At 42.6% G+C, this 15,006-nt stretch overlaps 1 protein-coding gene across 1 annotated transcript in view; it reads right to left on the reverse strand.

The window, feature by feature from the left end:
• Positions 1-4,920: 4,920 nt before the first annotated feature.
• Positions 4,921-15,006, reverse strand: part of LOC137425726 (BTB/POZ domain-containing protein KCTD12-like) — a 161,437-nt gene continuing 151,351 nt past the window's right edge. Inside the window, exon 2 of the mRNA XM_068114464.2 lies at positions 4,921-5,431. Coding sequence (XP_067970565.1) covers positions 4,950-5,431 — 482 coding nt within the window. The 3' untranslated portion in view covers positions 4,921-4,949. The remainder of the gene's footprint in view (positions 5,432-15,006) is intronic.

The raw sequence follows: 15,006 nt of genomic DNA on the forward strand, positions 1-15,006 counted from the left end.
CTGCGTATTATCAATGCTTGGTTAACAAAGAACAGCTCAAATGGCATAAACCATGGACCGAATGAATTAACCCAGGGAAGGATAGGAAGAGACACATGAGCAATGACAAAGCAGAGACAAATGGAATATGAAGGGGAAATTAACAGGAAGGAACAAGGCATAGCAGGAAAGCGACACAGGAAAGGAGATGAGAGAATAGGTAAACATTAAATTGAAACGGTTCTGGGATGAAACAAAAAAGGGAAAGCATACAGATATAGACCGGAAAAAAGGGGCTTTGTCTCATTTGAACACGTGGCCTGCTGCATTATGTGGGAGATGGAGCTAAACAGGAGGTGGAAAGGGAAGGGATGAAAACAGATTCAGCAAACGGCAGATAGATCTGAATGAGAGCCAAAGCAAACTCGTTGTTATTCCATTTTGACTCAGATGAAGAGGGGAGCTGGAGATGTACTCTTCGCTGGGAGCCATGAAATTCCATACCTTTTCAAGCAAGTTTAGCAAATAAAAACACTCATGTCATTCTGGCAGATATTATGCGAAGTGTCTTTCCGCCACCATGTTTCAATATGACTTAACATCTCACCAAGACTATGCTACTCGCTCAATGCGATGTATACATGTGATCTTGGTATGTTGGAGCTTGCCTACATGTATGTAAAGAGCCCCTTCCACATTTCAGAATCAGTACATACATACTTTGGGGCTCGGACATATTGCAATACAGTATTGCTTTCTCTGACGGTTCACACATTTTCATTCACTTTAATGAAAAGCTGTCCGTCTGCCATGGTCCATGTGTTCACTCACTCCCCTCTTCACCAGAGTCACCATCCGAGCCCTGATTCCTTCTTCCTTGCCCAAGCGATGACATCATCCTTTTGTCGATGGGTGCTGTGGTACTTGGCACTCTGTGAAGACATACCTTCCCAAAGTAGCCAACCATTGACTTGTCTAACTGTATGTCTAAGCAGACGAGCCACCAATTTGTCATGTGGATCAAGGAAACCTTTATGCTCTGCGTTTCACTGAGTCTTGCTGCATGTGAGAGACCATGGCTGACTAGTTTGTGTGATTGAAGTGGTTTGGGAAAAGTAAGGGTCATTAAACAGGTACCAGTAAGACCTGATTGGAAACCCTTCCAATGAAGGAAATGTCTTAAAAGAAAATAATGTGCAACCATTGTACTCCTCACAATGTGAAGACCAGATGAATGTGCGACATTGTAAATGAAGCATACTTTTTTGCATTTTATACCATGGTATATGAAAAAAAAACAATTAGAAGGGAGCACTTTCTTTTTCTGTATTTCAATTTACCGTACAATGTTACGAGCATACGATAGTGCTCGAACCGAAGCACAGAACAGATCTAGCAGTGCACAAAGATTCAGGATAGTTGGCAGACAGGTAAAGCACACACAAGCATGAGTCTGGGAAAACATGCAAAAAATTATACTGAGTATGTCTTGAACACACCATGGCAGGTGCACTCAAGTACACTGCACCAATGCTGCTTGTGAGCACTTATGCTGGCGCCTGTGGTACGGCCACGAGAAATGAGAACGTGGCGATTATTTTTCTGAAAGAGAAATGCACTCTGCACGGATTGAAGTGCTGCAATAATGCAGTGATAATGGCATCAAGGTGACGATTCAAGGAGTAACACAATGGTGTGGCATGCTGCCCAGGTCAGGCAGCTCTGACAAAGCACTGTGGGCAAGAGCGTAATATATTCTGTATTGCTTCATAAAAATTCTCTGATTGTGTCAAGGCGGTAATGAGTTTGGCATTGTTTGGAACCAAGGAACGTTAGTAGGCTTATGCCGAGGCCCTTGTCACCACTGAGACAGAGCCTGATGGAACCTTATGGCAGCAACTCAGCCCGTGGACCTGGCTCAGCAAACGCTGCCCAGAAATCGATGAGAACCCATCGATGAAACCAAGCCCTTTGGAACATTCTGGCTCTGACAAAGGCCTGTCGTTGCTTCCACTTTGCTCTTTCTCCGGGCGTGTGGGTCAAGCTGCTGGGTTAGCTTCTCAGGCAGAGCTGCCAATGCAAAGGTTGCCGGAGGTTAGCTAACCGAGTAAAAATTGTTTTCGAACAACCTAAACATGCAGCCATGATTCATATCTGACTTTGGTTTTCTTCACAATCAAGTCAAATTCACCAACTGTGTCTAACAAAAGCCAAAACGTAATGATACGATGATTTCCATGGCATTAGATAGCAGGATAAGGTTTTGACAGAAAAGTAACGAGATTACCTTTGGCAGAGGAGTAAAATGGAAAATGAGAGTGAAATTGTGGGTGAACAAGAATGAACCACTTCATCGGGACCTTTGTGCATATTATTCATTGAAAATTGACATGAACAGGTCTGCGTTGAGTTCAATATGCAAAGTAACTTTTTTTGTTTACCCACAAATTATCCCACTATTCACATAAAGTTGCCCAGGCATTATTTAATCGCAAGACGGGGTGTAAGTGCCACCTTCGATATGAAAAGCTTCTTTAAGCAAAGTTTAAAGGAGGTGTGCAACAACTGACTCAGAAAATAAAAATGCCATTGTCCATATTCAGCTCAATACAGCAATGAGTCCTGGAATGTGTTCATTCCTCGATAAATCACAAGTAGAATATGATGTACAAAATGTACATGCACTGTATAAAACCAATTGAAAAGTACATCGGGCAAAGGAAACTTTGTTTGCTGAAACGCAAATAATTTTGTCTTGAAAATGTTGAATCAAGAATCAATAAGCTCAAAGTGCTTAGAAAAACAACAGACGAAATGTATATCCTCGTTTCTGTTTGACATATTGCTTCCCACATCAGAGGCATGTCCGATTGTTGTCGATGGAGTCCTGGCTTGCTTTGCGATCAATCCGAGTCTCTTTTTGTTATGTACGCTCTGCTTTTTACTTGAATCGTTTTTAGGAGGACAAACACTTGTTTTGTGGGACATCAAACTCATAAGGAACGAAGACGACATTATTTAATAACAGGAGATGTGCCTTGTCAAGGCCATAATACTGGATACTCCAGTTTTCTTTCCATTGCCTGAGAACCATATTTATCATATCGCACACGTTCATTTTCATTTTTAGCTCATTGTGTGTGAAATTTAATTTGGTCGAGGCTGAGCAAAGCGAGGTCGAGGCCGTTCATTCCTGATACGTTAAACACCCTGCAACCCATGCCTAGAGAAAACGGACTTTCGGAAAGCCGGCCGCATTTTCTATCCAATCATCATGTAACTTTGTTAAACCATTCTCCATGGGTAGGCGCTCCGATGTTCAAAGTTTTGTGGTAATTGCCGACACGATTGTGGAGGAAACGAATTTAAAAGTGAGTAAAGGTGAAAAAGTTAGGGCGGAAGTCAAACGAGAAAAGTGTGGGGCTCGGCCGACGTTCCGCAACATGGTCATGGATTGTTGTGGACACCTATTACTAGTGTTAGAAATTGGAGCTGGTTTAGGTTTGCTCTTGCATTGAGTTACAGTTTTGAAAAGCCACTGTTATGCATCTATTTTTCACAACAAAACTTTGGCATGTTTTGTTAACCTCTTCCATGTTGCAGTAGACAGCATAGATATAAGATCTGTCTGATGGTTAACATACGTTTCAACAATTTTCTGCTCATCATAGCTGAGGCCTGGTGTTGGCTTAGTGGTTAGGGTGCCGGCTTGGGATCCTAGGATCCTGGGTTCAAATCCCGGTCGATCGCTGAATTAACGCCAGGGGGGTTGACTCAGTCTGTCATCCTTCTGAGGTCGGCAGTTGGCTTAGAGGCTAGGGTGCCGGCTTGGGATCCTAGGATCCTGTGTTCAAATCCCGATCGATCGCTGAATTAACGCCAGGGGGGTTGACTCAGCCTGTCATCCTTCTGAGGTCGGCAAATTGAGTACCAGTTCACTGGTAATTCCCTGTGCGTCGCAAGAGGCAACTAACAGGGTTGGCGGCAGGAAGAGCATCCGGCCACAAAACATTGACTTCAAAAAAGGGGACCACGGTGCCTGAAATAGGCCAACCCCTGCTCTGCGGGAAAAAATGGCCTCCAAAGGTGGTTCGTAGCTGAGGCATTGTAAATTACTTTGCAGAGAGAGAGAGAGAAAAAAATTCCTTAACAGCTGCGGAACAAAATATTCACCAATTTCTTCTGTTTGAACTCCTTTATATCGGGAGAGTACTCAGATAGTGCCCGACAGTTGGTCATCATGAATATTCAACAATCATCACACAACATGATGTTTTGCAAAAAGTGTTTGAATCACCAATTTCTATTCCTGCTAATTCTGTCCTTATTTAATTACCGCTCCCTTCAGAATGTCTGCCAATCAACCTTTTATTAAGGCAGGGCATGCCACGACTGCATTTAAGTGTGATGGACATTACTATGGAAGCAATAAGTCGCTGTATTTGCAATAGATACGGACGATATAATGGCATTACTATGCAGCGCACCCCAGCTGGATGTTTGCCTTTGCACTGGACTTGTTTAGGGATCCATGGTAGGAAGACAACAGCACCACCTCAACACTAATCCACCACTCTCCCCTCCTGGCTGAGAAAGAATGTACTTTGAAATTGCAATCGATTCTACATCCACATTATCATATATAAATGGGATAACTCAGTTTGTCATGACGGCTGTGAGCCAGAGGTAACATGATAATCTCAGAGGCTTTGTTTGCATGCCAGAAATACACTTATCTGGGCCTTGATCCTGCCATCTGTGACACTTATAGCAAGATAGCCCTTGCACGTGATCATGATTGAGTGCTCAACGTAACAAAACCTCTATTCCAGGAGGTCATAAACTATGGTCCTTTGATACAGCAGTTGATTGACAACACGTAGCTTGGTATCCAGCACCAATATTGGTCCAAACCTGAAGTGTCAAGCACCTGTGCTCATCTGCACGTCACCCGTGCTGTGGCCTGGTTGTCAGACACGGTACTTGTCCAATAACTCTGCTTGCCAAGGTCGCGTCTTGATGCCAAATCGTTTTGGGATGTGCAGCCGACTTACATCATCAACACATTTTTGCAGCTGGTCCACAAGTGTGTCTTTCTCACTGGCACCTATTCCAATGCCATCCTCACCCAGGGCCTCCGTCATGGTTTCTGGACGGTCACTGTTACGTCGCTTTTTACTTGTGACTGCGGGTGTTGCCTTCATGTCTCGCCCAACCTCACGACGACCGGGTCTTTGCAATGTTAAAACTTCAGGCCTACCAGGAGGCAGTCCAGGCTGTGGAGAGCATTTACCGGTTGGTGGAGGGCTCACAAGACCCTCTGACTGGCTGTCACAGCTTGATGTGGATCCTTCCTCGGACGATGCCGTCTCCGAATCTTTCTCCTCGTCCTCCCCATCCTCACCGGGGTTGCAGAGCCCAGAGCCAAACGCCTGCGGCCAAGGTGGTCCACCTGAATGCCACCATCACACAGCGGTTGCCGTTACGAGGCTGCCCGCATGTGCAGTCATTCATTTCACAAAATGTAATTACATTCATTTTATAGAATTTTTTATCGATGTAAACTAGCTCTAGTAAACTAGATCTTATTGCTTGCTTTCTCCTCCCCTCTCCCCAATTTGACAAGTTAACAAGGCATCTCAGAAATTGCTTGCTTGCCTTTATGTTGTCTAATTCAGGTAAAGTTTTATTCCAGGTGGAATAGTGCCATTGCAAATTGTCAACCTGTTTTTCACAGACTGGTTATGTGTCCTTAAGTAGAGTTGGCCATTGTGTGCCAGGAGATGGAGATTTCCAAAAGTTGTATGAACAACATATTCCCAATAATCCATCACAATGCCAAAAAAGTAAAACGAGGTGCACTTATAAATCAGTAAATTTTCTCACCAATCTTATACTTAACTTATATATGTTAAAAAAAAAAATGGCATGTCACTGACTATTGTGAATACCTAATTCACAGAACCGTTTTCAAATCCTGCTTTTTGATTCATCAAAATCTACTTTAGCTGACACATCGGACTAACAAGGATGGCGGATAACATCAATTTGGAAGCTATATGTATAACACAGTGAAAACTTTGAGAATATTCTTTCTTCAATCCATTTTTATGTTAAAAATACTTTTTGTATGCATTACTAATGGCAGATGGACTGTTGAAGTCAGTTTGTACATCACAAAATCTATTGCCCTCATGTTTCCTGATCATGCTCCTTTTTTTTCCTTTTTTTTTGTATACAAGATCGAGGCTCGTGTAAGAGCTAACATTGATCACAAAAAGACAAACTGACACATAAAACATAATACATACAAATAATACACATGGCATGGGGGCGGTGTACTTTGAATTTCTACTTCTGGTAGAAAGTCTTGATAAAACATATGATAAAGGGAGCGGGAGAAAAAGATGGAGAACAGGGACATCGGGAGATCTGTGGAAGGGAGAGGGCTTGGTTGGAGGAGGTATGGGAAGGGGTAAAAGGGGATGGGAGAGGGAAGGGGATGGGAGAGGTAAAAAAAAAACACATTAACACTGCTAGGACTTCCAGGAAAGAAGTCGGTATTTCAAAAAAGGTGGATCTAGGGTGAATTAGCGGGGGTAGAAAAGATCAAGGTTTTGGATGGGGGAAGATAAGAGATGGTGGTGAACAGCTGTTTTAAAGACCTGGAGGGAGGAGTGGGATTGAAGGGAGTCGGGGAGTTTGTTCCAGAGGCGGGAGAAAAGAGGAATGAAGGAGTGAACGGGAGCAGAAAGTCTTGATTTTGGCAGTTTAACCATAAGAGGGTTGCTGGCAGATCTTATGCGACCTGTTGTAATATTTGGGGCATCTATAGGAACAATATTTGTTTCTATTTACTGATTGGTTTTGCAATTTGAATGTTTTTCATCAAACTAAGAATATAAGATACTTCTGGTACAAAAGTTGTTGGTGGATAAGACAATTATCCTTCTTACTTTAGAAAAGAAGGCAGGTTGATGCTGTATTGATGTGTCTACATTTACAGTAAAAGCATTTTTGACTATGATAAAGAACTGAAGTTTGTGAAACAACCAGACATCAAAAAAGGGTCACATACATCAAAGTAAAAAACAAAAATGCTACTATAGATGAGACCAATCTTCGAATGTTCATTTGAGAGTCGTAACCTATTTGTTTTTTGTTCTATACAAGATGGATGATCATAGAAGAGCAAACTGGCAAAGGGTAAAAAGGCAATTAACTGACAGTGGGGCCTCTAACTCAACAAGGTATCTCAGAGATATCAAAACGTATTTGCAAAAGAGAGAGCAAGCTGGAATCTTTCAACGCATGGAATGGTCCATTAAAGCCCAGATCTTAATATAATTGAAGCTGTAGGGGGCTATTTGGACAAATAAAGAGGGAAAAAGAATCCCAGCAACTTAGATGATCTTTGAAAGATCAGTATATACAGTGCCTTGACAAAGTATTCACACCCCTTGACTCTTTTCACATTTTGTTGTGTTACACTGAATTTAAAATGGATTGAGTTGATATTTTTTGTCACTGATGTACACATAATACTCCATAATGTCAGTGTATTTTTTTTACTATACAGGAAAACAAACACGACATAATGACAATAACACCGAAGCTTGTCGTGCTGTACTCTTCAAGGTGATTCACAGCAAAGAGACCTCGAGGAGAACCTGCTTCAGAGAAGAAAAGACTGCAGGTGACTGTAGCGCAGATTTACTTTCCAACAGGACAATTACCCCAGGCATACAGCCAAAGCAACACTGGGATGTCTTCAGAACAAGACTATGAAAGTCCTTGAGTGGCCCAGTCAACGCCCAGTCTTGATTCCCATTGAGAATCTGTGGAAAGACTTGAAGATTGCTGTTCACCGACGCTCCCCATCTAACGTGACAAAGCTTGAGCAAATCTGCAAGGAAAAATGGGAGAAACTCCCCAAATCCAGATGTGCAAAGCTGATGCAGACACACCCAAGAAGACTCAAAGCTGTGATCGCTGCCAAAGGCGTTTGAACGAAGTATTGACTCAGGGGGTTGTATACTTATGTAAATTCGATGTTCTTTATCTTTCATTTTTGATTATTTTGTAAATATTTCTGAAACAAAAATTGCACTTTGATATGATGGTGTATTATGTGTACATCAGTGACAAAAAATCTAAATGTATCCATTTTAAATTCAGGCTGCAACACAGCAAAATGTGAAAAAAGTCAAGGGGTGTGAATACTTTGTGAAGGCACTGTATGTATGTAATGTATGTATATACAGGGTGAGTCAAAAGTAGCGCCCGATATCTGTTTATATATATATATATATATATATATATATATATATATATACTAGCAGAGGTACCCGGCTTTGCACGGGAGTGGGAGGAGGAGGGGAGGGGGAAGAGGAGGGGAGGGGAACGGGGGGGAGGGGGGAGGGGGAAGCGGGGGAGGAGGAGGGGAGGGGGAAGAGGAGGGGGAGGGGAATGGGGGGGGGAGGGGGAAGGGGGGGGAGGGGGGGAGGGGAAGGGGGGGAGGGAAGGGTGCGGGGGTGCCCAGGGGAAGAAGGGCCCCTCCCCTCCCCCTCCCCCCCCTTTCCCCTCCCCCCCCTCCCCTCCCCCTTCCCCCTCCCCCTCCCCCTTCCCCCTCCCCCTCCCCCCTCCCATCCCCTTCCCCCTCGTTCCCCTCCCCTTCTCTTCCCCCTCCCCTCCTCCTCCCCCTTCACACCAGGGGGGTTGACTCAGCCTGTCATCCCACCGAGGTCGGAAGTCGGAACTCATTGTCGTCAAATAAATGTAGCCTGTATGTTTCACTCTTTGTCACATGCCGTTGGTCCCATGTCAATCGGATGAAGTTGAAAAATTAACGTTACGAAGGTTCTCTGGGACATACTGATTCCGAATAATGAAGTTGAAAAATTAACGTTCCGAAATACGCTAATTACGCTAACAGAAGCGCTGGAGGGAGCACTGCGCTCCCTCCCTTAGATTCCCTCCCTCTTCTGCTAGCGCTAATTACGCGTAACACACTAATTTTAAAACCCGAAGTTTTTTTAATTTTAAGGTGTGCTGTAGTCAGAAGCGCTAGAAGCGCTGCGCTCCCTCCCTTCGAATCCCTCTCTCTTCTGCTAGTGCTAATAATACGCTAATTTTAAAACCCGAAATTTTTTAAATGTTTATGTCTCCGTGACATTCCTGGGACCATCCCGAGTCGAACAGTACTTTCCGCTCGCAAATCCGTCCACGGGTTCTCGAGATCTTAGAGATCATAGATACATAGATCAGGACCAACTCTACTTTATATATATAGAAGATAGACGGCAGACTCTTGGTTTTTAGAAGCTAATTAGCTGCATTATGATCGGATGTCATAACGCCTAACGGCGGCATAATTTTTTTGTTTCAAGCCAAATAAACATGAAAACAATAAGAAAATGACAAAACAATAACTTTAATAAAACACTCAACGGGATCTGTCCCAAAAATTGTGCGGGAAAGGACGTGATAAAAGCGAAAAATAAATGTCAGAGGGGTGATTCGAACCCCGGACTCTGAAAAGATAAGGCGTCATGCTAACAGCTCGACCACTTCGACCCGTCATTTCCGGAAAGCTATTTGTGAGAGTGACTTGAAACGAAAGATTATTTTACGCGCTGCTGAAAGGTATTTATGCGTTATTATTTATTCGCTAGCAAGTGATTATAAATGTTTATGTCTCCGTGACATTCCTGGGACCATCCCGAGTCGAACAGTACTTTCCGCTCGCAAATCCGTCCACGGGTTCTCGAGATCTTAGAGATTGTAGACCCGAAGTTTTTTTAATTTTAAGGTGTGCTGTAGTCAGAAGCGCTAGAAGCGCTGCGCTCCCTCCCTTCGAATCCCTCTCTCTTCTGCTAGTGCTAATAATACGCTAATTTTAAAACCCGAAATTTTTTAAATGTTTATGTCTCCGTGACATTCCTGGGACCATCCCGAGTCGAACAGTACTTTCCGCTCGCAAATCCGTCCACGGGTTCTCGAGATCTTAGAGATCATAGATAGATCAGGATACAGACACAGAGGCCAACTCTACTTTATATATACTAGGGCATGCCCGTACTATATCTATATCTAAAATTATATCCCCCCCCTCTATTTACATGAAATGGTTTGGTCCAAAGCGAACGGCTTGCGAGTGGTGACAATCCCCCCCCTCTATTTACATGCAATGGTTTGGTCCAAAGCGAACGGCTTGCGAGTGGTGACAATCCCCCCCCCCCTCTATTTACATGCAATGGTTTGGTCCAAAGCGAACGGCTTCCGGAGTTTGGTAAAGAAATCGCCATCGCGTGCACAAACGCGCAGGAAAGCGAATGAATCGCAAATTCGTTTTTATTAGTTGTAAAACATAGTTTAACGCCAACATAGTTTGCAAACGTGAAATAAATGAATACGCTCTCAAATGTGCCATCCGAGGCAGAGTGTGCCCGCCACGTTCGGCACACGCGATCGTTCGCTGCTCTCTGATTGGTTGAATCGTTTTTTGGACATAGCTCGGTAAGTAATTGTCCGATTAATATGAAACCTTGAAAAGGCACATCCTCGGGTCCCCAGCAATATACCTGGCAAGTTAAAAGTATATCGGACCCGTGGTTGTCGAGAAACAGCGGTCACAGACAAACAAACGTACAGACAGACAGACAGAGATTACTGGAATTATAGATAGATAGATATATATATATATATATATATATATATATATATATATATATATATATATATATATATATATATATATATATATATATATATATACTGTATATATATATATATCTGTCAGTTGATTGTTTGACATTTGTATTACAGTGTACAAGAAGGTACAAATAAATGAATGACATGTTTATCTAACCATTTATTCGGGGGAAAATTATTACGGAAGTGTACCAAGCTGTTTTACTTGCAATTTTCAAAGTGCCCTCCCTCGTGATCGATGCACAATTGCAGCCGAGCAGGCACAGAGTGGCACACACGCTTGCAGAGTTCGATATCAATTTCCTCAAACTTTGCAGTGATTTGAGCCTTCAATGGTACGAGGTGGTACGAGGCGTTTCACGATAAACAAGGTCTTTCATGAGCCCCCAAAGAAAAAAATCTGGAGGTGTAAGATCTGGGGAGCGTGCCGGCCACTCGATCGGACCGCGGTGGCCGATCCACTTTCCGGGAAAGTTTTCATCAAGCCACTGATGAACATGACGTCCATAATGAGGTGGAGCTCCATCTTGCTGGAAATAACAGTGCTGATCTTGTACCCTGGGCCAAAAGAAGGTTTGCAGCATATCCAGGTAAATTTCTGCAGTGACAGATCCCTCAAAGAAAAAGGGTCCAATTATCCCTAATGGAGATATGGCTGCCTAAACTGTCACGCCAGGTAAATTTACCTCCTTCTCAACTGTCACTCTTGGGTTCTCCGCAGCCCAGTAGACACAATTGTGTCTGTTAATTGTGCCGTTAAGCTTAAAACATGCCTCATCTGACCACCAGATGTTGTCTAGCATTGTGTCCTCTTCGTCAAGTTTAGCTAAGAACTCTTCGCAAAATTGAAGACACCGGTCGTCATCTCCATCATGAAGGGCATGCAGTAAGCGTGGAATGTAAGGTTTCCAGTTTTTCTGGTGAAGGATATGGATAACACTTGATTGGCTCACTTCCAACTCTGCAGATAAACGGCGAGTTGACTTTTGCGGACTTTGTTCCAGTCTCCTGATGGCTTCTTCAGCCTTAGCTACATTCGTTGCCGTTTTCGGACGACCGGACTTCTTTGCAGTGGCTACCGACCCTGTTGCTTCAAATTTCTCGACAATCAATCGTATGTTTCTTCCCTGGGGTGGGTTAATATCGAATTCCTGTGCCAAACGGCGTGCCGCCATCGTTGGTTGTTCATTACATTTGTTGTAATGTTTCACGGCCGCAATGAATTGATTCATTGAAAGGTAATTCATGGTTCAATTTGGTGTAAATTCAGTAACTTTCCAAACTCTCAGCAATAACCTGCAAAACAAAAACAAAAATAAATAAATTAAGAAAATTAATAATCTGCAAGACAATAATTATTAACAACATGACATCCCAGAAAGAATCTGACAGCCGAAAAAACAAAAATCGGGCGTGGGCGCTACTTTGGATTCACCCTGGAAATACAGTATATGTGTGTGTGTGTGTGTGTGTGTGTGTGTGTATGTGTGTGTGTGTGTGTGTGTGTGTGTGTGTGTGTGTGTGTGTGTGTGTGTGTGTGTGTGTGTGTGTGTGTGTGTGTGTGTGTGTGTGTGTGTGTGTTAGCACTTCTTAGCATTTCTCAGCTAAGAGGAAATGGCCGTAAAAAGAATGGGATGGAAGATAAAACAACCACACAATTATGTAAGCGTAGAGAACTTTTCTGGATTAAAGAATTAAGAACTGCTTACCCTTATGGATTAAATGAAAGAATTAATGACACATATACAGAGCAAAATGGACAAAACATCATCGCTTCTGCTTTTAACACCTTACCACGAGACTCTCAGAGACACAGAGTACATAACTACGGACGTAAATGTCCAATTACAGACACACCACAACAAATTGTAAATGAATGGTTAGATCTTAACAAATTAAATATCTGCACATTACTTAACAGCAGCAGAATTAAGATCAATACTTTTTTTTAAAAACAACAACTCAAAGAGGTTTGGCAAATCGTGAACAGATTAATGGAAGAGGACGATGAAGAGGAACTCCCAATCCAACACATGGAAGCAATTCTGGACATGATTGATCATAAAATGTACAAAGAGAAACCTAAAAAAGTAAATCGTGATGTGTGTGTGTGTGTGTGTGTGTGTGTGTGTGTGTGTGTGTGTGTGCGTGTGTGTGTGTGTGTGTGTGTGTGTGTGTGTACAGATGTGTGTGTATATGTGTGTGTGTGTGTGTGTGTGTGTGTGTGTGTGTGTGTGTGTGTGTGTGTGTGTGTGTGTGTGTGCGAGTATATATATATATATGTGTGTGTGTGTGTGTGTGTGTGTGTGTGTGTGTGCGCGCGCGCGAGTATATATATATACACACAGTGCATTCAGAAAGTATTCAGACCCCTTCACTTTTTTCACATTTTGTTATGTTGCAGCCTTAAGCTGAAATCGTTTAAATTCATTTTTTCCCTCATCAATCTACACCCAATATCCCATAATGACAAAGAGAAAACAGGATTTTAGTAAGTTTTTCAAAAATATTAAAAAGAAAAACTGAAATGTCACATTGACATAAGTATTCATACCCTTTGCTATGACACTTGAAATTTAGCTCAGGTGCCTCCCATTTCTCATGATCATCTTTGAGATGTTTCTACACCTTGATTGGAGTCCACCTGTGGTAAATTCAATTGATTGGACATGATTTGGAAAGGCACACACCTGTCTATATAAGGTCTCACAGCTGACTATGCATATCAGAGCACAAACCAAGCCATGAGATCGAAGGAACTGCCTGCAGAGCTCAGAGACAGGATTGTGTCGAGGCACAGATCTGGGGAAGCCTACAAAAAAAATTCTGCTGCATTGAAGGTTGCCAAGAGCACAGTGGCCTCCATAATTCTTAAATGGAAAAAGTTTGGAACAACCAGGACTCTTCCTCGAGCTGGCCGCCCGACCAAACTGAGCAATCGGGGAAGAAGGGCCTTGGTAAGAGAGGTGACCAAGAACCCGATGGTCACTCTGGCTGAGCTCCAGAGATCCTGTGTGGAGATGGGAGAAACTTCCAGAAGGACAACCATCACTGCAACACTCCACCAATCTGGGCTTTATGGCAGAGTGACCAGACGGAAGCCAAACAGTTCAATATTGGTTTCATCAGACCACAGAATCTTGTTTCTTACAGTCTGAGAGTCCTTTAGGTGCTTTTTTGCAAACTCCAAGCGGGCTTTCATGTGTCTTTCACTGAGGAGAGGCTTCCGTCTGGCCACTCTGGCAAGCGATAGAAAGCTGATTGCTTCTGGTATAAATGGCCAAAAATGTTCGGCAGATCCGACCCACCAATCCCCACTTCTTTAATTGTACTTTGAAAAAGACGCAATCTGGGTCCGTCATATAGAGGGAATTTTAATAACAAATGGTTCAAATCTTTGGGGTTTCCTACAAGTATCGCAGGTCCCAGTACAGTAGAGTGACACCCTATCCTATAGACGTCTGACTTCGGTTAAAATTGTTAAGTTAAATAAAATAAAACTGACCCTAACAGAACAGAAGGAGGGGTGACAGTCTTGCTTAAATAAATAAATAAATACACTTAGTTATAATAATCGCTAATGTTGCTAAATCTTTCAGATTTCACTCCAGATGTTGATATTTATTTAGTCCACTGGATCCAATCCTCAAATACAAATCCAGATTTTGATGATATACTTTAATTAGTCCGTGACAGTAGATAGTGTTTCCAAGCCAAGGCATGTTTAAACAGGCCAAAACAAAATGGCGGCTTAAGAACCCAGCGATGTGACAGTGGGTTGACCAAGATGATGGACCGCCATTTTGGTAAGCCTCATTTTGCTGGGTTTTTTGGTATGAGCACCCCATTAATCATCCTCAAAGGAGTTGTTCAAACACAACCAAACACCCAGTTTTCATTCAGGCACTCCCTTGGAGTTCGATAAGTGGCATGCAATGTTTGGGGCCACTAGTTTCCATGGTTTTGGAGTTATGGAAGAGACAAACACACACACACACACACATACACACACATACACACACACCCTGCTTTTACTATTAGTGATTCCAGAAAAAATTGATTTTAAGCTGTGAGATTGACCTTTGACCTGCACAGACCAAAGTTAAATTTTTAATTGTTGGTTAAGGAAAAAACAAACAAACAAAGAAAAAAACAAAAGCACCAGCCATGTCTCATTTTACTTGAACAACTCATTTTGAAGATATTTTCTTCAAACACCCCTCAGTTCGGGGTAATAATTCTCAAATTCACAGCTATTTCTTTTTTTTTAAAGCATAATTTATTGCAACAATCTCCAAACAAATTGTTGATGTA

The sequence above is a fragment of the Myxine glutinosa genome, chromosome 1 (genome assembly GCF_964187855.1).
Source record: "Myxine glutinosa chromosome 1, kmMyxGlut1.1, whole genome shotgun sequence".
Lineage (NCBI taxonomy): Eukaryota > Metazoa > Chordata > Myxini > Myxiniformes > Myxinidae > Myxine > Myxine glutinosa.